Source organism: Leptonychotes weddellii, chromosome 4 (genome assembly GCF_054177405.1).
Source record: "Leptonychotes weddellii isolate Sample4059 chromosome 4, ASM5417740v2, whole genome shotgun sequence".
Lineage (NCBI taxonomy): Eukaryota > Metazoa > Chordata > Mammalia > Carnivora > Phocidae > Leptonychotes > Leptonychotes weddellii.
This window is the reverse complement of record NC_138372.1, coordinates 129,770,764-129,793,629: the sequence shown is the minus strand read 5'-3', so window position 1 is coordinate 129,793,629 and position 22,866 is coordinate 129,770,764. Positions and strand designations below refer to the sequence as shown.

General features: G+C 36.2%; 1 protein-coding gene across 1 annotated transcript; it reads left to right on the top strand.

The window, feature by feature from the left end:
* The first annotated feature begins 211 nt into the window (after positions 1 to 211).
* CALB1 (calbindin 1) lies at positions 212 to 22,747 on the top strand. Its single transcript, XM_006729427.3, has 11 exons — positions 212 to 684; positions 1,227 to 1,303; positions 5,305 to 5,379; positions 14,375 to 14,458; positions 14,570 to 14,626; positions 17,613 to 17,690; positions 20,228 to 20,283; positions 20,369 to 20,408; positions 20,534 to 20,587; positions 21,425 to 21,496; positions 21,831 to 22,747. The coding sequence occupies exons 1-11, from the start codon at positions 606 to 608 to the stop codon at positions 21,942 to 21,944; spliced, it is 786 nt and encodes a 261-aa protein (XP_006729490.1). The 5' UTR covers positions 212 to 605; the 3' UTR covers positions 21,945 to 22,747.
* Positions 22,748 to 22,866: the final 119 nt, after the last annotated feature.

Genomic DNA, 22,866 nt, shown 5'->3' with positions numbered 1-22,866 from the left:
TCCTCCCTCCGTCTCTCTCCTTCTCTCCCTCACACACACACACACAACACACACACACACACGCATTATTTATATGGTTGTATTCTTTATCAGCTTTCCTCTTACATCTGAAAATCAAAACCTCTTTATGTTATTTCACTATAATATTCAGGAATGAGGATACTTTATGGATTAGGAGAATGTGGGAGAAAGGGTGTCTGTTTTCAACCTTCAGTCTCTGAGCTAAGGATCTCCCACCACCTGCTGCTTCCTACACTTTAAAACTCCTGCTCCAGCTAGCTTCCCTGCGAGGAGAGGAGAAAACTGGGAGGGGAAAAAGGTTGGTGCGAGCTAGAGGCGGGAATGAGGAATGGGAGGCAGGAGGAGGCGTGGCCCGGCTCGGCCGTCAGAATAAATACTGAGAACTGGGTGCGGGGTGTGGAGAGAGAACTCCGGAGGACCGCCTGAGCCGAGCAGGACTGAGGACAGCTCCCGGCAGCATCCGCCCCCGTCTTCCTCCGCAGCCCAGATCTCTTTCACACACACACCCTGAGGATCTTGCTCACCCCACACTCTCACGGACACACACGCATACTCATACACGCAGACACACACTCGGCTGTACGATGGCAGAATCCCACCTGCAATCCTCCCTGATCACAGCCTCACAGTTTTTCGAAATCTGGCTTCATTTCGACGCAGACGGTGATTATCTTCTCTCTTTTTAACTGTTTGAAGACCCCTTTGTCCCTGCCCTTTTCCACCCTTTCTCCTCTCCCTGAGCCTCCTGATCCTATTATCCCTCGTTTCTTTACTTCTTCCCCCATCTCTCTAATCTTGTCTCTCCGGCTGGCTGCCAAACCATCAACTTTAAAGTTTATATATATTTTTCTATGTTATCCCAAAACCTTCAACTTTTTTTTTCTCTCCAGGAATGTTAAGAATAGGAAGGCGATGGAGGAGGGGAGTGAGAGAACAAGCAGAGATTGGGGGACACTGCACCCTGAAGTTTCTATGGCTACATTTAACATCCGTACCATCCTCCTTTGCCCTTAGTGGGTCCAAACTTTGACACACCGAGAGAGCAGCGCTGCCGGGCTTCCGCATCCGCATCCTTTCAGGGTTAATCAATGTAGAGGCAAGAGAGAGCTTCGCAAGTGGCCAGAACTATAGCTGTCATGGAAATTGAAAGGGGCAGAAGCTCAGAATGAGATGTATGATACCTGGGTGCCTCTTTGTCTTTGCAGGAAGTGGCTACCTGGAAGGAAAGGAGCTGCAGAACTTGATTCAGGAACTCCAGCAAGCACGGAAGAAAGCTGGATTGGTAGGTTTAAGTTTGCAACCAAGGAAAAAGACCTTCAACCTTAAAACATAAATATTCTAGAGTTTTTCATAATGAGCCAGCGAGATCAAGTGGTTTCCAGGGAATGTAGACTGAGGGGATGTAGATTTATTGACTGAGAAAGGAGAGGAAAAAGCACCTTTCCAAATTGTGTAGGGGGAAGATGAAAGGGGAAAAGAAAGAGATCCCCTAAAGGGAAAAACCTTACACTATGAAATCAGAGTTTTTTAAAATATAGATTCTATACTTGTACTTGCTTTAATAATGCTTAAAAGTGTGGGTGCATGAGATCTTTTAGCAGATCACCTCCTCTTCGATAGAGTTCTACTAAGTAATTTTTAACTTCTCTTTAACTGCATGAGAAGTGGGGGGGGGGGGGTAGAAATACATTTCTGCCCCTTGGTGGTCAGGAAACAGATCTGCAGATTACGGATCTCCTGTTTTATTGCTACTTATTATTGTGAGGTTGATGTGGTTGGACAGATAAGAAAATGTTCTTTCTTGACCTTTTTCACTGAGGGAAAGCTGGACAACTTGCAATATAATAATGAGCAAGAACTTAACAAGAAAGCTGTTCATTTCTGTTGAGAGGGAGAAACACAAAAGTCAGAGATGTAAAAAGTAAAACAATTTCAAGAATTTCATGTATTTTAAAAAAGCTAAGCTTCTTTAAACAATTAATGGGGTTTTGAAAAAAAGCTATATTCGTGACTTAAGCCATTAAGTAATTAAATAAATGACAATTCTTACCAATTATGAATAACTTCCTGTGGGCATAAATTTATCTGTTAAGATGTTTTCAGCATAAAAATAAAATATACCCAGCTTTAGAACACAGATGGAAAATAGAATGGAACACAGAGGAAAATAGGATAAGAATTTTACTAGTGTATTGGGGTTTATGTAAGACTGCATTTCAGAACACTGTGTTGGATTTGGGCTAGTTAGAGGTTAATGATCTTTGGCCTTTTAACTACTGGCTAGAAATTTTACATTACAGATTATATATAACTTTTATGTCTTTAGAGGAAAACAGATGTGCGTGATCCTTTAGCAGATCACCACCTTAAGCACTGATATATAGATATATAGATGGATATTTTATAAATATATAAGTTACTAATAGAGTTACCTTTTTGTTCTATCTAAATTGAAAATTGTGTGATACACATCCCTGTATAACATATTCAGAAGACTACCAGAGGACTCTAAAATGCATTATAATGCATTACAGAACTATCGGTTGCTTTCATGGACCGAACGGATTTAAAACCAGATAACACTCTGGGGATAGTTTTACCCAGATTTAATATTATATAAACCTGAAGGTATTGTAGATTGGGATCAAATAAAATAGAAAATGTTTTATGTACTCTCTGTACACCCTCCCCTCCTTATATATTACCATAAATAAATTCATGTATTATTATAGCTCTATATATCTTTGACTAATAAAGCAAAAACAATTCCTTATTTCATTTAAAAATATATATTTAAAATATGTTTGGAAAAATCTTACTTGCCATAAAGTTTCAAATTAAAACATTTTAAGACACTTCCAGTAGCTAAATAATTATATTTTAATTTTTCTAGAAGTAATTTTAATATTGTGATTTATTTTCAATTTAGAAATTCAAATCTTTAGAAACTACATTTTTTCAGATTTTTCTTTTTCTCTTCCCATTTTAATATTTGTACTTTTTTGTAAACAAATAACTTCAGTTAAAGTTCTAAAGATTGTAAAGTTTTTTCTACTGCCCAGGCTCTAATTTTAAGCTACTAGAAATTCTAATTCTTAGATATTAATCAAAAAATAGCAGACTTGAGCACAAGTACAAGATTATGTCATGTTGCTTAATACATTGATTGTTGACTATTTTTCTGGGTTGTGTGTATAGGCTTTGGATAGTTAAAATCTAAATTGAGGTTTGAATTGAGAGGTTCATGTACTGGACAAATATGTCCCTATACTCCTGGCCCCATTGTAGTAAACCTTTTACATATTTCTTCTTTTTCAGAACATAAAGACTAACCTTAAAAACCAGGTTTCTTTTCATTTCTGGCCACAGGATAACAAATTTCATTGTATTAATGGAAGCACTGTTTGGCAATTAAAAAATTTCACTAATATAATTATAAATAAATATAACATTTTTAAAAAAGATTTTATTTGAGAGAGAGAGAGAGAGAGAGCACATAAGCAGGGGGAGCAGCAAAGGGAGAGGGAGAAGCAGGCTCCCCATTGATCAGGGAGCCAGCTATGGAGCTCAATTCCAGGACCCTGGGATCATGACCCAAGCTGAAGGCAGATGTTTAACCAACTGAGACACCCAGGCGCCCCAAATGAATATAACAGTAATGAAATATAACAACACAAAATATTTTCAAAATTACCCTTTTATACTAAACATGGTATTTTGTCTTTAAGTGTGCATTTTTATAAAGCTTTATTTTATTATCATTGTCATTGTATTTTGTACTGTTTAAAATGTAGATTTTGACATAATTACCACTCAAGAAACTCACAGACTAAATGTCAATTCTGCTAGTTAACCTAGTGGTACTATACGATTTTAAGGTTTAAAATCAAATTCTTTGTTTTTTGTTTACTTTAAGGTATGTGCAAAAACCAAAACTGATGGTCCCATTAATGTCAAGGGGTGAACTCTTTCCTTTTCTTACAGTTATTGCTGTAATAAAATTTAATAAATGCATATTACAATTAATCCATAGAAGAGTTTTGTTTTAAAGGCTACTTATAATTAAATTGCTTGATTACCATTTGTTACCTCAGTTCTACTAAAGATATTTACTTTGGTTCAAAAAGGATTCTGCAACAATTAGTAGTAGTGATATTCAGCCTCAATATAACTTAAACTATATTAACCTACCTATCCCTAAAGCAAACTCATGGGACAGATAATACCATCTTGCTAGTTATGAAAAAAATTGAGACCTTAATACACTTTCCCAAGGACATAGAATAGGACATTAGTAAAGGCTGACCTATTTTAAATTGGCTTCAGTTAATGCAACAGGGCTATCTAAAATGGGCTATGTTGGAGACCCAAGGGTATAAATTCAACTTCCTGAATACTAGTTCTATATTTAGATCACTAGTTTACAGTTCATGGCCCTCTGTCAATATGTGAAGAGATTATGTAAGCAATAGAATAGATTGGACAAAATAATTCAAATGAAATGAAAGCATTCATTTTGTCCCCCTTAAACATATCTTCTTGTACTAAAATACATGGGAGAGAAAACATCTCAGAAAAAAATGGAAACACTGGAAAAACCACTCCCTAAATTATTCTGGGAGGCAAAGATCCTAAACATATAACCAATAGCTTACACTAAGGTTATCAAAATTGTCTGTCTCTAATGAAAGTAAAAATTGGTCATTTTATTATCTTATTTTTTTGAATTTAATTGTTCAATTTATTTAGTCAGTAAATGCCACTTCTGTGTTGGAAACACAAAGACACTGGAAACACTGAAGAGTGACAATGTGAGGCACTCTTCAACACTCACATTTTTTGCTTGTCCAAACTGAAAACACCTATTATTACTTCCCATGGATAAAACATGTTAAAATAAGGAAAATGTTATAGGGCAATTAGTTGTAGCAATACAAAAGAATCTTTCCTGAAGCAAGCTATGTTTAAAGTACATTTTATTTGAATTCAATAAGTTATGAACTCAATAATTCTGACTACCTTTTTAAAGGATAGCATATTCTCAAAACTAATAGAAGATAAATAAGTAATTGATTCAGAAGTGATAATCATAACCCTTTCATTTGAAACCAGTAAATACTGTGTATCAGTTATATCTTCAATTTTCATGAGAATCGTTCATCGGTGTGCATAATTCTAAATGGTTTCAATTCCAGTTTTTCTTTGCAGAAGTTATTAACACCATCAGAAGCATAACTGATAGTTTTTAAAATAAACCTCTTACCTTCTTTTATATAATTTTAGGAGTTATCACCAGAGATGAAAACCTTTGTGGATCAGTATGGGCAGAGAGATGATGGAAAAATAGGAATTGTAGAGGTAAGGAACTTACGCATTTTTCTGACATACTATTAATCAATGAGCTTCATTTTGTCCTTGAATCCAACTCAAACAGGATATGGCTTTTTTGAGAGGCTTATTTTGCCTAAGTAAAATGTTATCTTCTCTTCAAAAACTTAAAATCAAAATGGTCAGAAATGAAAGAGACCTTAGAGTTTGCCTAATCCAGAGCCTAAATTTAACACATTATGAAGCCAGAGTGTGGAGAGGTGAAATGATTTGCCTTTGGTCAGGCACCTGTTTGCATAGGTACAGGTAGAAGCCCAGGTCCAGGATTTCTGGACGGGCACCCAGGCCATTACATTACCCTGCCTCACCGGGACAAAACACCAACCAAGTACAGGGTTCATTGGCATTCCTTGTTAACGGTGTAAAATTTTCTATATATTTGTAATCCCTATGACGATGGCAAAAAGCTGCATCCTGGTTCCTGAAATTCTATTTTAGACTGGCAGTTGACCATAGTAAAAACAAAGAACCAAAGAACTTAACTAAAATTAATGAATATTTTATGATGTGTTATAGGAAAGGATTTTTTTTTAAAGATTTTATTTATTTAATTATTTGACAGAGAGAGACACAGCAAGAGAGGGAACACAAGCAGGGGGAGTGGGAGAGGGAGAAGCAAGCTTCCCGCTGAGCAGGGAGCCCGATGCAGGGCTCCATCCCAGGACCCTGGGATCATGACCTGAGCCGAAGGCAGACGCTTAACGACTGAGCCACCCAGGCACCCCAGAAAGGATTTCTTTTGAGTCTCTAAAAGATAAAACTGTGGGTGTCAAATCTTGTCTTCTGATGAGGACTATTCCTATGGAGGACAACTTTCGTTTATGAATCAAGGAGGCCAGACTTTGATTATGCATCAGTTCTTTGGCATTCTCAGATTTGTGCAAGAGCTTTCTTTCTTTACTTTCTTTACTTGTACTTTTTGAAACTCGGGTGTCTCAGCTACTTTATCTCTGCAAGCTATTAGAGAAATGGAGTGGACAGCTTTGTCCATAAAAATTAATAAAGTTATATTTAAAAATCTGCCAAATCAAAAGTATCATTATATTATAATATTTTTAGTGTATTAGGTTGTGATGTATTCTGGCTGTCAACAACATGTTGTAATAATTTACCTTCGATTCAGAGAATTAACCTGGCTTTCAATTAATTGGTCTTAAAGGACATCTGTCATGTCATTGTGAAATACTTATTTTTAAGCAGCACTACAAAAGGAGTTAAGAAAGGACATACTATTATTACCTTTGTAATTAAAACATTTCCCTGGAGTATACACTTTCCCCTTTGCCTATGTATAACTCATTACAATATAAATAGATAAATTAACAGTACTGGGACATACAGATTGACATAGAGGGCAACTAATCAAGATATGAAATCATTAAGGATAAGAAAATAACTTAAAGGAACATAAATAAGTTGAGGTAAATCTATTCAAAATGAGTTAGAAAATCAAAAATCAGTGAAATTATAGATGTGGTTATTTCAAAGTTTGGCAAAGTTTATAATTCCAGTAGAGGAAGGACCATCATCTTATATATTTTTTTTTTTTTTTTAAAGATTTTTATTTATTCACTTGAGACACACACAGAGAGAGAGAGAGAGAGAGAGAGAGCATGAGCAGGGAGAGAGGCAGAGGGAGAAGCAGGCTCCCCGTTGAGCAGGGAGCCCGATGCGGGGCTCGATCCCAGGACGCCGGGATCATGACCTGAGCTGAAGGCAGACGCTTAACCATCTGAGCCACCCAGGTGCCCCCCATCATCTTATATTTAATATACTTCACCTTAAAGGACTCCAGTGGTCTCAGCTATTTATTTTACTTGATTTCTTCAGTGATAGTAGATTAAACAATAGTATAAAAAGCATGATCCAATTCACATGCATGTCACACTTTTAAAAGGACTCAATGTATGTTTTGAATCCAGGTTTTACTATACATTATGTAATATAATCACTTATGAATTCTAATTTGAAGGCATATTTGAATGAGAGGCTGGGGGTCACTAGCAGATGCACTGTCCTGGAGGTTTGAGGAAAGAAGTTTCTCTAGAAGTTTGAGATAATAAACTATTATAGAAAAGTTTTGTGTGTGAGAAAAGATAGGTAACAGAAGAGGATAAAGACGTTAACGAAGGCTAAAATGAAGAACTGAGGAAGTTTTATAGTAATCACAATAAGAAAATTTATATTAGTATGACAATATACAATTTCTAAAATACATTCTCTCATTTGATCCTAATGACAAAATAAAGCAAGCCTAAATATAATATAAGGACCTATTTTTATAGCTGGGGAACCTAAGGCTTCAATAGAGTTTGACTAAAGTTAAAGAAAAAATAAGAAATAAATGGTGAAACATCTAGAACCCAGCCATGTTCCTCTAAACCACTCCACCTTTTTTAAATAATAAATAATCTGAGCATTTTCTGCATTCAGAGAAAATAGTTTCAAGCTTCAATTGGTTGATTACTTAGGGCAGTTTAAGCCTCGTTGAACAGGATGCACAAAGTATAGGGGCACCTGGGTGGCTCAGTCGTTAAGCGTCTGCCTTTGGCTCAGGTCATGATCCCAGGGTCCTGGGATAGAGCCCTGCATCGGGCTCCCTGCTCTGCGGGAAACCTGCTTCTCCCTCTCCCACTGCCCCTGCTTGTGTTCCTGCTCTTGCTATCTCTATCTCTGTCAAATAAATAAATAAATAAAATCTTTAAAAAAAAAAAAAAAAGGATGCACAAAGTATAGAGAAATTATCCAGCCAAAGCATTTGAAACATGATTTGGGCAAAACTTTCAGATCAGCTGAAGAAGAAATAGTCTAAAAGGAGAGAAACTTTCTAATACATTCTTATGTGTCTCACTTAACTATTCCAGGACAAAGAATTTTTTGCTGGATGGGACTCCAGGGAAAAACTAGCCAAAATTCCTCATTTTAGGATGAAGAAACTGAAACCCAGAAAGGTTAAATGATGTGTCCAAGGTCCCAGTGTCAGGGAGTGACAACACGTGTATACAAGCCTCGATCTAACCATGATTCCAGAATTCTTTTCATTAATCTGATTTATCAGCCACATGCAAGGGGAGGGGTGGAGTGGTGATTAGTTGGAGAGAAGAGAATTAGAATGGGAGAACAGAAAGAATGATCACTGCAGGAGTTCATAGGCATGTTGATTTGGTCTAGGGTGGGTAAGTAGGAGTGAAGAGAGTAAAGAGGTTCTGAAAATCATTGGAAAGAAGAAATTGAAAGTTACAGATTACATGTTGAAAATGAGGAAAGGAAGAGTGGGAATGCCCAAATTTATAACATGTCCTCTAGTGTCACCAGGAAGTTGTATAAAATGAAGTTCATCTTTTCTTTTTCCAACTTGACATGTATCACTTGCTAAGAAATCCTATATATAATATGGGACACAAATACGCACACTCCAGCCAGCCATGATGGAATGGGAAACCCCATGTTTTCCAAAATTTATAATAAACTACCTACTCACATCAAGATATTGTAGCTTTAGTGTTCAAAGGGAAAAGAAGTTAGTTGTTCCTATATATTTAATAGGTATAATGATGGGCTTCTCAAAATCTAATCAAGGTAGGGGCACTTGGGTGGCTCAGTCGTTAAGCTGCCTTCAGCTCAGGTCATGGTCCCAGGGTCCTAGGATCAAGCCCCACATTGGGCTCCCTGCTCTGCGGGAAGCCTCCTTCTCCCTCTCCCACTCCCCCTACTTGTGTTCCCTCTCTCGCTGTGTCTCTCTCTGTCAAATAAATAAAATCTTTAAAAAAAAATCTAATCAAGGTAAACCAAATGATATTCATGTGGTAGTATGCTTTCCTATTGGAAATAAGCTAAAGTGATTTGACTTTAATTGAAATTTGTTCAAAAGATCAGAAAATATAGTGATTTTCAAAGTTCTATCCTGAAGTGGACTGACCTTCCCAACAACAAGCTTTTGCTATCTAGAAATATGTAAAATGAAGGGTAGTATATAGATGTCGTTCTTCTGAACTTTTAAAATTTCATGTCTTTAGATTTTAAAATTCACACAAATATAGTTCATTTATAAAGAGACTGTTAATATGAACTCAAAACAGGAGCACTGAAATTCTGAGATACTTTAACAAATACCATGACAGTCAAAAAATGTTCTAAATTTATTCAGACTAATAGCTCTATTGCAGGGAAGGCTGATTAAAATAATTAGAAAGGAAGACTGAATGATTCAGCAGATAATATATGTACCAGAGAAGAAATTTCTAGTAAGTATAGGTATTTCCCTTAGTTGGATATCAACTCTCTCAGCTTTTCACCTGATCCCTTGGGCAACGTGTGGGGAAACTACCATCCTCTTCAATTTTTTTGTATCTATTTGCCCAGGTCAGTGTATCCACTGGAAAAAAAAAAAAAAAAGATCTAAAAGCTATTTAAATACTAAAACTGTAACATCTCTCCCAGGGAAGCAGACACTACTTTCCCTCTTTTCTTCCACAGTAGGATTTGAGCACTTGAGTTTAGCTATAGTGAATGTAATTTTTCATGGCAGACTACTTGTCCACCTCAGAATTTGGGGAAATGATGGACAGTAAGTCAGATTAAAAACTTCCCTCTGGATAAAGATTTTTAAATGATTAGGAAAATGTTTTTGATTGGAGATTTTAATGGAGGGTGATGGTTAAAGACAAAGGTCCCAAAAGTCAAGAAAGTCAGACGGTCGGTTTTCAAATCTGGTTCAAACTAAATGATAGCAGTTCATTTATTCTCTCTGCCTGTTTCTTTGTAAACAGGGATGGTGTATAAGTACCAACATCAAATGTGATAAAGCATGTCAAACAAATACGTCAACCCTGGCATACTTAAAAGCTCAATAAATGTATTTGCTATAATTATTTTTTTAAAAAACTGAAAATCTACACAATTCTTCTGAAGGCCAAAACTTTTAATCACTTCTTATATAATTTTTCATATTCAAATATTAAACTCAACTAGCCTTAAGTTTATATAAGATTATTTGCCTTGCAAGTTTCCTGGAATCATTTAATTGCCTAGGAAAAATACTTCTCTGGTTTCCAAATGAAAGAACTGAATGCTTTGCTAATATGTGTTGAAAGAGGCTAGCATGTACCATGAATGTCTTTAGGATTTAAGAATTACGCCTCATGTGTGCTTTGACTTATTTAGCTCATTTATGTTTTTGTAAAATTTCCCTTTGTGTGCGCTCTCTTTGCACCTAATACTTAGGTTTATCACTACATCTCCTTTTTTGAAATTGTGGGAATAATGTTTGAAATTATCTGCCTCCCTATAAGGTTCTTACCCACAGTGACTATGAATCCCCAGCACAGTGCCTAGTAGGTTCTGAATCATACCTATATGAGATATAGCAAAGAATTTCAACCTACTCCAAAACGTAAGACGAGGGTTCTACATTATGCCTAGGAATACAACAAAGATGTAAAAACCCTGTGACATGCTCAGTTCCCTGGGAAGCAGATCTAAGTAGAAAATTATCAGTAAGGAAATTTATTAGGAAGTGCTCTTGGGACCATACCTGTTGAGGGGAAATGAAAAGAACAGGACTGGGCAGAGGGAGAGAGTGGGCCATGATACAGTCTCAAAAGGGGCTTCAGCTGACCCTACAGTGGGCTCGAAAGCTGCAACGGCCCTTCACAGAAGTCCTAAATTGAGTAAGAGGACTGCGCCTTTTTCTCTTCATGTGGATCAGTCATAGGACACAGTGTCTTTGGGAAGACAGCTCTCTTCAGCCTAGATAATCTCCCAAAGGTACCCCAAAGGCTCTCTCAAAATAACATTCCCAGCACCTAAAGGGAGCTCTGGGTAGATTATCACAATATCCACCCCAAACCTATCCACAATTCAGTAATAAGTCAGTAATAATTATCTCCAAAGGAACTTTATTTACAGCCTATGCTGACCCTAGACCATAGTCAATTGCCTTCATTCATAAGTTCAGTAAGGTATTTACTGACATTTTTGCAGGTTCTGGGCAAAGAAACAGTAATAAGACACAGACCCTATCCTCAAGATGTGTGTAGTCTTCATACATCTAGGGGAGACAGGCAAACTTTTATATCCCCACTCTCACTGACAGACACCAGTTCTCACAACTGAAGCTCCGAGGAATTCTGGTCACAACTATCTGCCTTCTACTTATTGCCTTGATATTCTTCCTTATTTTCCAACCCATAACAAAGTTTTGCGAGTTCATAAAAGATCAGGCAGGCAGCCCAAGGATTAAGAAATTACCAATAACGTTGGATCAGGCAGTATTGAATACTTCCATGGACAGCAGGGACTTAGCAAATGTGAGAATAAAGCAGCCTTACTTGACACCTTCAATAAAAGACCTCTCCTACTTTGTAGATATGCTCTAAGACACTAGATCTGGAGAGTTACTGCACCCACCTCTGAAATTTAAACATTGATTCACAATATATTGATGAAAGCATCAACAGCAGGACCATTACATTGTGAAACACACCTTTAAAAAGATGATTTATGTTCACTATAGTTACATCCTATCCACATGTATTCATTGCTTCTCTTTTAATGGCTGGCTTGTCTTATTATAATCTTTAAATGTTTGAGATGCATTCTAATGTCTAAAATAGGATGGCTCTATATTCAGTTTAACATTAACAGTTCAAATTAATAGATTGAAAATGTGCATGTAGATATAACCTATATCTTTTTAAATAATGAAACTGAGGAGGACCAAAATGGCATGGGAAAAGAAATACACATTTATACTATATATGCAGAACAATTTTACTGCCTCTATATTTGGCATTTTAGAGACCTCTAAACTTTATGCAAATTATATGAACTTTAATTTTTGAAACAAAGATGGTTAAATTTTCCCTTATTTTACATTTAGTAATTGCTTACTAGTTCATTCTTTTATTTTTTTCCCTCTATTCATGTATTTGGAGGATTTTGATAAGTATAATTTTTTTAAGAAAAATTATTTTTTGGTGAAAATAGTTATTAAAATTCAAGCAATATAGAAAATTGGAATGAAGATAGTAAAAACAAATACTATAAAACATGTTAGGTAGGTATTTTTAATGAAGTAAAATTATCAACCAATCCCCAGCATTTATGTCAGACATATAACATGCTGAGCACCACCCTGGGCATTCAGGAGATGCAGACAAAGCATGGTCCCTGCCCTCCTGAAATGGATGGTCCAACAACAGCTTACAAAGTGGTATCTGACAAGTTACATACCAATAACTAAAAGAATTGGCATTAACTATTTATTTCCTAAATGAATGCTTATGTTATTGCACAACTATACTAGTGACCTTTATTCCAAAATAAGAAAATGTCTTCTGACAGAGTCATATTAACATTCTAGTAAGATATATGTGCCTGTTCCTTAGTTTCACCTCCATATGTAATGTCTATAAGCTGAATGGATCTAATTTGAGGTATTATTTTAAAGACCTAAAAACAAGTTAAAGGACATATTATATGGGCATAAAAAAACAGAGATTACTTGCATATAAATTGAAATGATCCATTTTATGTTAAAAATTTTTAATATACCTAAATGGGTGAAATTTTTTTTTAAAGGGACAGGGGGAGATAAACTTTCCTATAATTTGGTAGAAATTTTGGAACTAATACTGAACTTAAGGTTGATCCATACCACAGGTGCTTGGTCTAAAATCCAGGGACAAGGGTCCATGCCTGAACTTCAAGGAAATTAGATGAAACATAGTATGCGTAGGTTCATTCTTTAATGGTGAAGACGTAGTGATTCTAACAGATTCTCAAAGTCCTTTTGAACCCAGTACATTTAAGAGACGTTGGTTTCTACTTCAACTCCTTATTTTAGTGATGAGGGTACTAAGTTCCAGAAGTGGCTGAGGGAGTTGTTGGGGACCACAGCTAATTAGCTGCTGAGCCAGGAATAGAACCCATGCCTGCAATGGGGCCATCAATCCAGCTCCCTCCCTCCCTCCCTGCACATAACAGATAGATTACAGTCATCTTAAAATGGGATCTGGGGCCCTTTGTTCCAAAAAAATAAATAAAATAAAATAAAATAAAGGAGGGGCAGTTCTAAAGTTATGAAATGAGAACTAAGGACACAGGTCATAGGGTCATGAAGTAGAGATCATAAACCCAAGCCCTGGATTCTGACAGTGGACATCCTCTTAGCTAAAACCAACAGTTTGAGACCTGTTTTTTCCTATTACTGTTCAATTTCCACTCTTCATCGTGAATTGTCTTTTCCACCTCTCTTTTCACTGCCTTATAACGGTCTTTACTTTATCTTTTTTTTTTTAAGATTTTATTTATTTATGGGGGGGTGCAGAGGGAGAGGGAAAACAGACTCCCCACTGAGCAGGGAGCCCGATGCAGGGCGCAATCTCAGGACCCTGGGATCATCACCTGAGCTGAAGGCAGACGCTTAACGACTGAGCCACCCAGGCGCCCCTGTCTTCAGTTTATCTTCCCTGCTTCTCTTAGGCTTTCTCCTCAGATCTGGGAATGCATTTTTTTCCTTCCTTCCTTTACCCTACATTCGCATTTCTCATAGTTTCTTTCCTCCTATGTGACATGTATGTCCCCACATATACCACATTCTGTGCACCCTGAGGAGAGCAACACTGCTCTGTGGCACAGAAGAGATGAAGGGTTCAAGCCACCGGGATGAATCTGCGTGGATGTCCAGCAGAGGAGGAGTGGTCAAACCAGTGCTCTCTGAGTACACCTGCTGCGGCCACCTCACTGACCAGACAGCCCCATCACGCAAGGCCACCCAAGCTTTGGAAAAGACAATGGCTCTCTGAGGGAACAAAGTATCAGAAAGGGAAGGTCAACCCAAACGTTTTTCCTCTCCTAGTTTTCTAGGCAATAAAACTGCCTCTAATAAGTATATTCAAGAAAAATTTAGCAGGAAGTAATGACAGAGGCTTGCTTCCCTTACAACTTTTTAAATCTTTTTCAGTTGGCTCATGTATTACCTACAGAAGAGAACTTCCTGCTGCTCTTCCGAGGCCAGCAGCTCAAGTCCTGTGAGGAATTCATGAAGGTAAAACAGAGCTCTGTCCAGGAGGGAGGTCTTCAGAAAGCTACTTAGTGTAGGAAAATTGTTGGCTTTTTTTTAATGTGTTGGGTTTTCCTTATCCAAAATTACTTACAGACATGGAGAAAATATGATACTGATCACAGTGGCTTCATAGAAACTGAGGAGCTTAAGGTAAGCAAACAAAAACCTGTGCTAAGTTTTTTTCCCTTTTAAATAGAATTATGAACTCTTTTTTAAAAAAACCTCCCACAAAAGAAACTTCTGTTGAGCAATGGCACATTTTCACCCACTCTTCCACATTGTTAATGAAGTACCCGATTAAAAAAGGGACTTCAAGTACTTCTTCAAATTCTACTCAGCAATGCAAAAAAATTAGCATTTTCTGTGGTATAAACAAATGGTTATGCTAGACAGATATAACAATATACTAAGCCAAATAAGATGTTCCTTTTCATTGAAATTTGCCATTTTACTTTATAAATTAAACTAATATAAATAGATTTCTCTTTCAAGAGAAAGACAAACAATTTTGTTGGACACCTACTATATGTTATGCACATTATTTTATCTGATCTTCGTGGCAGTTCTGAGATTAGTACTACCCTCATGAGGAAAAAGATTAAGAGAGGTTTAGTGATATACTGAGGCCACACAGAAAGAAGATGCTGGGCTGCAATATTTAAACCCAAACTCCTCTGCCTCCAAGTCTCCTACCCATTCCATAAAACTGTGTGCCTCTCAACAAGGGCAACAAAGTCCTAATATAATCTAACTTCTGAAAAATTCTAACTTTGAAAATGAATTTCTCAATTCATCTCTCCCAGATGTACAGAGGAGCTGGTGGGGGAGGAAAGGATACAAAGGAGAAGGCAAAGAGATCTAAAAATCAAGTTATTCTGTCTGATTTTTTCATCTTTTAAATGGGGATAATAATACCTTTGTCTCAGATTTATTGTGAAGCTCAAGTAAATTCTGTATGTGAAAGATTTTGTGAAATACACAAGGTACAATACATTGTATTATTCATGAACTCAATAATTTACTAGTCTTTTAGAAGTATGGCAACATTCTTTCTCTCATTTCCTTAAATCGACCCCAATATTTCTCAGTCCAGAGACCCTCTTTTGTCAATCTTCAGGATATAGAGTAACTAAAAGGGAGGCAAATTAATACTTATGTGGCAGGTATAATATTAGGCGCTTGAAATTATTTTAAGATTTAATCCTCTCAGAAAACCTGCAAAGCAGGTATTATTCCCGTTATACAGAGAAACTGAAATTTAGAGAGATTAGATAATTTTTCAATGTTACCTAGCTGCTTATGAAAGAATCTAGACTATCGGATAATGCTAATAATATTTTTTCCGCCACAACACCACATGCTTCCAAACTTCAGTCATCAAGAGCTACCTCTCCTCTTGTCAAGTGTGGAAATAGGAATATCAAACCCAGTTTCCTCATCATGGTTTAACATGGCTTGAGTCACAGTCACATACAATTTTAGAGATGGAACTAGGACATTTGCACCACAGTAAAATTGCTAAAACACAATCAACAGCAGCCTCTTGGAAATATAAACATTTCTAATGTGAAAACAATATATTTTATACAAACTTGCAGCACAACCTGGAGCTCACAAGGTGACAGTTAAGCTAGTGTGTTTTTATTCCATAGGACAAAAAAACAATCTTTTAAAAATCATTTCAAGTTCATCATGAAAACCTTAGCTCATTTCTAATACTGACCTTCTTTGTTCTACATTTTATTCTCAGAAAGAGATTCTAAATAGAAGTCCTCCTCTCTGGGGAATTTTGAAGATAAGTTGGTATTCTTTTTTAATGGATCTTTCAAGAAAGCTAATTTTAAGATCCATAATAGAGTAAAATATCACTTGCTCTCAGTCACGACTTTGAATCTCAGCGTCCCGAGGTTTCTCCCAGGCTATTTTTGTGACCACCATTTTAGTCTCTGGTGAGGCTTTTTAACCCAATTAATCTCTGACAAAAGACTCATAAGGCTCAAAAATAAAATTCACCCCCAATAGATAACTTTGAATTTTCCATGCTTCACTTTGGATTTGAAATGGAATGCTTGAAATGAAAATACATTTAATCAAACCAAGAAAAAGGTCTCCTTCCTCAAAAAGAATAAAGTTAAATCAGCCCAGCAGAACAGGTACATTTGGGAAGAAAATAAACCACTGCAGAACCAAAGAAACCCAATCCCTCAATGTATCCAAACACAGTATCTACTTAGTTTTCCATAACTGCATCAATTCATTTTTTGAAAAAATAAAGGAGTCTCGAATGAACAACGCTAGACAAAATTGAATATTATATGCCTAAGTGCTAACACTGTCATTTATGTGGATTTTGTAAAGCTTTTGATTTATTTCTGTTTAAAAAAATTAACTCCCTCGTAAACTCCAACTCCAAATTAATAATTATCTTTTTTCATACTTCCCACAATAATCTGTATTTTAATATGATTTGCATACCCTTCAAGGATTAGAGAACATCATTTGTGACCAACTGTCTTAGTCTGAACAGCCAGCTGAAGCATTCTAACCAAGGTGTTTGGGACTGCATTCAGCCCAAAAGCTACGTGACTGGCCCTTCAGAGAAACAAGCTTCCTACTGTCTATAAGCTGATGTGAAAATACAGTTTGTGAGATAGAAAATGCACTTGAAAATAGAGGTACCTCTCCATCTGGCTTACTAATAATTTTCCCTCATGTTACAAAGGCAGAGAGAGGGGCCCTTGTGTTTCTTAGAAAAAAGCCATATGAGATTTTATGAAGATATCATTATGTACAAATGCACCCATTGGGCTGGCTGGTATACAAGCTTGTACTCACATTCCTACACAGTGCACAATCCAGATACACACTGAAGTCAAAAAAGCAGTGCAACATAGACCACAACAGATCAGGTCTCAGTAAAAGGCAGATATCGTACCTGTCAAAGGCAGCATCATGGCTGGAATGCCAAGTGAACCAAGTGGAATAATCTCCCTTCTAAGGTCTTCTCCTTACCCAGTTCTATCCTCAAAAAGAGGCTTTCTTTGCATTCTTGGGACGTTCCATTTCAAGGCGGCTGAAATGGAAACAGATTGTAAGTTACTTGTGACATTTATCTGAGTGTTCTTTGTCTTAACAGAACTTTCTAAAGGACCTGCTGGAAAAAGCCAACAAGACTGTTGATGATACAAAACTAGCTGAGTATACAGACCTAATGGTAAGACTGATCTTGGAGAGACAGTAGCCAAGACCCTATGAAATATTACTGTGTTCTCGTTAATTCTCAAGGCTATGGAGGATGAAATAAATAAACCATGTGGGTATCACATGCATACAGGTATCATTTCACTTGAAAAGTGAAATACTTAAGGATGTTTACACCTTGTAAGGCTGAGTGCTGTCGTCATTGGATTTGAGGCTCAACACATGAGCATTTCCTTTCTTGTGGAGGTAGATAATTTATATCTATCAAAAGATCATTCATTTTTCTTACAAAGCCAGTGTAAGTATATCACTAAATTATATAATTTATACACATGGAAATTACATTGTAGATATATAAATTAGATAACTAAAAACATTTTGGAGGTTCTGAATCCATTTTTATCATGACTCACAAAATCATAAATTTTGTTAGAGTTTAAACAAAACTTACAGCTACTTTATTTATTGAGTGACGAAAAAAAAAAGGGTATTTTAGAATACGGTCTTGGTGCTTGGGTGAGGAGTTCCAAATGTACCCTGACACTGATGCTATGATAAAGTGTAACCAAGATCTCTTATAGAATATTGATAATAGAGGGGCGCCTGGGTGGCTCAGTTGGTTAAGCGACTGCCTTTGGCTCAGGTCATGATCCCGAGCCCTGCATCAGATTCCCTGCTCCGCGGGAAGCCTGCTTCTCCCTCTCCCACTACCCCCTGCTCGTGTTCCAGCTCTCGCAGTCTCTCTGTCAATTAAATAAATAAAATCTTTATTAAAAAAAAAAGAATATTGATAATAGAGCCAAGGAAACTGCTTTACACATAGACCTTTAATGTTTTAGGGATGAAAAAATTTATGAAGTTCTAGATAGAAGAATCCAGTGCCCATGAATTTCATTAATTTCAAGTAGTAGTTTCCTCATTTTGACTCATAGCATTAGGACTATAGGAAAAGTCTTTGCCAAACTGATTCAGCTCTGGGCCAATATTTTGGCAACATTTTAATTTTTGAAATTCAGGCAAAATTTTAAATTGTCCAAATCAGTACATATATTTATACATGCTTTAAGTACTGTAAAGGTACAGTGAATTCTTACCTTACAGGTTTACATAAATAACCCACAAAACAAGTGTATATTATAAAAATTATGTTCTATTATATTGATAAAGGAGTTAGACTTTTTAGTTACCTTGGAAAGTCATTTTATACAAGGTTTGATTATAAACCTGTTATGAGGTTTACTTTCAACCTGTCAGCCTACTTTTATGCAGGGGGGAAAAAAGAAACCACTAGAACTTTACTATTGTCTTATTCACTATAGAATATTATAAAGTGGGACTAATCTTTAATTTCAAAACAATTAAAAATTTTTCATTGCAAGGAAGCATCCTCTTTGATCCACTTATGGGAAATGGACAATAACCTACATTTCTCAATTTTCTGTTTTGTGCCAGCCTTATGGGATGTCTATTTAAAGCAAAGACTCCTTTCAAGGTAGAAATTTGAAGCAGTCTTTTAAAAACTACTCAGATGGGAGTTTTCCCCCTGTTGGATTGGCCTGGCATATCTGATTCAATGTCCAAACCAGTTCAAATCCGAGATGCAAATTAATCGAGAACTAATTAAGATTTAAATATATATGTAGGGAAATATTCCCCTATGGACACTAAATTGCGTGATCAAGTGTCCAGTGTCTTGGTAGACAGTTTGATGATATCAGAACTTATGGTCAACAGTTTATAAAATGTGTATCAGACCCTGAAAAAATCTCCCTCTTACAAAGAATTCTTACATTTCAAACCATAGACTGTTCTTTTTCTCCCTAAAGAGACTTCACTAAACCTATACCCATTATGACCCTGATCATATTCCTTTTTGAAAAAACAAAAATAATGTTGTGTAGCATGCAACCTTCATTTTAATACATCTCATCTATAGGCCCTCCATGTATTATAGCACAGCAATAGTTGCTACTTTCTAAAAATATGCATGCTTCCTGAATAAGGGTATGAGTTTATATCTGGATGGGTCTTGGTGTAGGATGTGAATGTAAGTGCAATGAGGAGGTATCTAGAGTCCAAGGGAAAATAAATCAATTGAAAATTAGTCAAAAATTCGGTTCTCTAAGAATTTATTCATACTACCTGCCTATTGCTTCTCTTTGTACTTTTATGCTCTAAAAGAGGGAGACAAATATTTATTTTCATATCATTGTTTGGAGAATTTTAGAGTATGCTATATACTGCCAGACACCATCTCTCCCACATCTTGACAAATATACATATTTGCAAGAAATATAAATTACGGTATTCTAGAATCTAGCTAAGATCACTATTACCCTGTTTGACTATTCTATATTGTCCTGATAAACTTTGGCAATTGACCCAACTTAAAGAACTGAAAATTTGCACTCCAAGTTTAATAAAAGCTAGTTTCTAGAATTTTCCTGTCTATATGAGTAATTGATAACTCAAAGTACTTTACTTTGAATTTTCTTCTCCTTCCTGCAATAAATCATTCTTCAGTGGTTACAATAACATTCTGTCTTTCAGCTGAAATTATTTGATTCAAATAATGACGGGAAGCTGGAATTAACTGAGATGGCCAGGTGAGTTTAGGAAGTATACAGGTATTATAATAAGTTGATCCTCGTCCAAAAAAAATCTAATCTATTAATATTTCTCTCTCAAAAGGTTACTACCTGTACAGGAGAATTTTCTTCTTAAATTTCAGGTATTTCTCTTTTCCCTACCATAAACAATATTTTCCTTGAAAAGTTAGACTGTGGGAGATTTGCCAAGGGAAACGCAATTAAATATAATAGTAGCACTTTAACCTTTGCTCTCTTTATCATCCAGGGAGTCAAAATGTGTGGGAAAGAGTTCAATAAAGCTTTTGAGTTATATGATCAGGTAAAAGTTCTTTCTTATCTATAATTTGATTGTTTAGAAGAATTTGGAAAATCCTCACTTACAGAGGGGAAAAACCCTCAAACTCAAGGTCCATATTAAAAGAAACATGAGCTATTAAAATTACTCAGCCAATTTATTCTTGTCATAGGAAATGTAGTACGGTATGTCCCAATTAGATGCATCTTGATTCAAGTCCCATGCTACAATTTATCTATTTTGAGGCTTTGAAAAAGATACCAAACTCCTCTAAACCTCAATTTCCTCATTTGTAATCAGGAGATCATACCCACTTTACAGGGTGGGATGAGGATTAAGTTAGTTGAAAATATCCAGCAGAATCCTCCCCCATGTAATAGATGGTAACATCATGTGTATGAGGAAAGGTGGTTTGTGGTGTCAATAGTTACCATCCTTTATTCTAATTTCTCTCCTCCTGGACCAAATCTGTCCTCTGTGGGCTCTGGCACAGCTCTGCCATTACCTGGTGTGACACAGGCTAGCACATGGCTTCCCCAGGCCTCAGGGTCCTCGTTGGCATGAACATATTTATGGCCAACTAATGACTTCAACAGGAGGTGATATTGTTAACATAAAGTGAAACATTATATATGAAAGTACTTCAAAAGATTCAAAGTGTTTTATAAATGTAAGGTGCTGCATGAGAGGAAATTCACATGTATTTTGGGCCTTTGGGGCAAGTAAGACTTTTGAGGGTCTGACATTAAGATGTTGGAATATCTGCCAAGTATGCAGGAGGGAGACTTTCTGAAGAATCAGCTATTACATTCCCCATTATTGTCCAGTTGGTTGTATACTGGTTTATTTCTGCTCCCTCAGGATGGCAATGGATACATAGATGAAAATGAATTGGATGCTTTACTGAAGGATCTGTGTGAGAAGAATAAACAGGTAATCTAGTGACCATGCCACTTATTTCTTAAGCAGACTATAAGGATCCATCCAGAAGTACCACACATCCTTTTTTGGAAATCTACCTTAAAGATTTATAGAGCAGCAGAAGTAGAATTCAATTCTTACCCTGATTTGGTACTGGCCCAAAACAGTATAACTGATAAATAGATTTTAAAACAACCTTGCGATTATTCACATTTGGGGAAGAACTTAATCTAGCTCTTAATGGATTGATGTAACAAGCAGTTTTCATCCTACATTTTATCACTTGACAGTGGTTAATTAACTTCCATATTTAGCTGGATAACAATGCCATCTATATCCTATACAGGATCTGGATATTAATAATATTCCAACATACAAGAAAAGCATAATGGCTTTATCGGATGGGGGGAAGCTGTACCGAACGGATCTTGCTCTCATTCTCTCTGCTGGAGACAACTAGATTTGGTGACCATGACCATTTACTAGCGATACATTGTATCTAAAAAATAACTGTGCACTATAAGGGAGTAGGCTGTATTTTCTTTTGTATCTGTAAATTTAACTGCATATAGATGATTACCCAGGATATGTGGCACATTCTTTTCAGCTTGTTTCTACAATGTTTGTAATGTACAGTTTTTGTAACTACATGACTGAAAAAGGAGAAAGTCTTAGGCTTAAGCCAGCCAATAGACCCAATTGAAAAAAATAACCGAACATATTCTTGCTTTCATAAATATAGTTGGACAAGATTTCCCTAAAAATTCCACTAGGATTAATCTATAAAATTCTAGTCTCTGATGTGTAAATGCACATTTGTCACTGATCAGGAGAATTATACCTAACAAGTTATCATTTCAGACAATCATAGGTCTGTCCCACAAAATAGTCTTAAGCTATATTTCCAATTATTAGGAAGAATGTGCTTTTGCATCTAAAAATACCAAAATATCAATCAATAGTTAGTTATTTGTGGCTCTATGAGGTTATCAGTCTCACTAGACAAGACTTAGTTAATCAACAACACATCTACTGCTTGAATCCATACCAAGCTATTGGTTCAAGTTAATCTGATGACAAGGTAGCACCAGATGAAACATAAATCTGTCTGATTCTACATCTGTATTTCCAAGAAGCCTACTGTCAGAGTATGACCTTAATCCATTTTCTAAACTGTTTTCACGTGTTGCAGATTATATTCTAGTCAATTGCTGTTTTTATGTCATATTGTGTGATCTCTGATTAAATTATATATGCCAAGTATCCTGGTGTCTACTTTGCATACTTCCTGGATTTTCTTTCTATGTAGGACTGTCCATTTCCACCGAGGGTATCTGCTGCCTCTGAAAATATTTTTTTCTAGCTATAACAACTATTTTTTA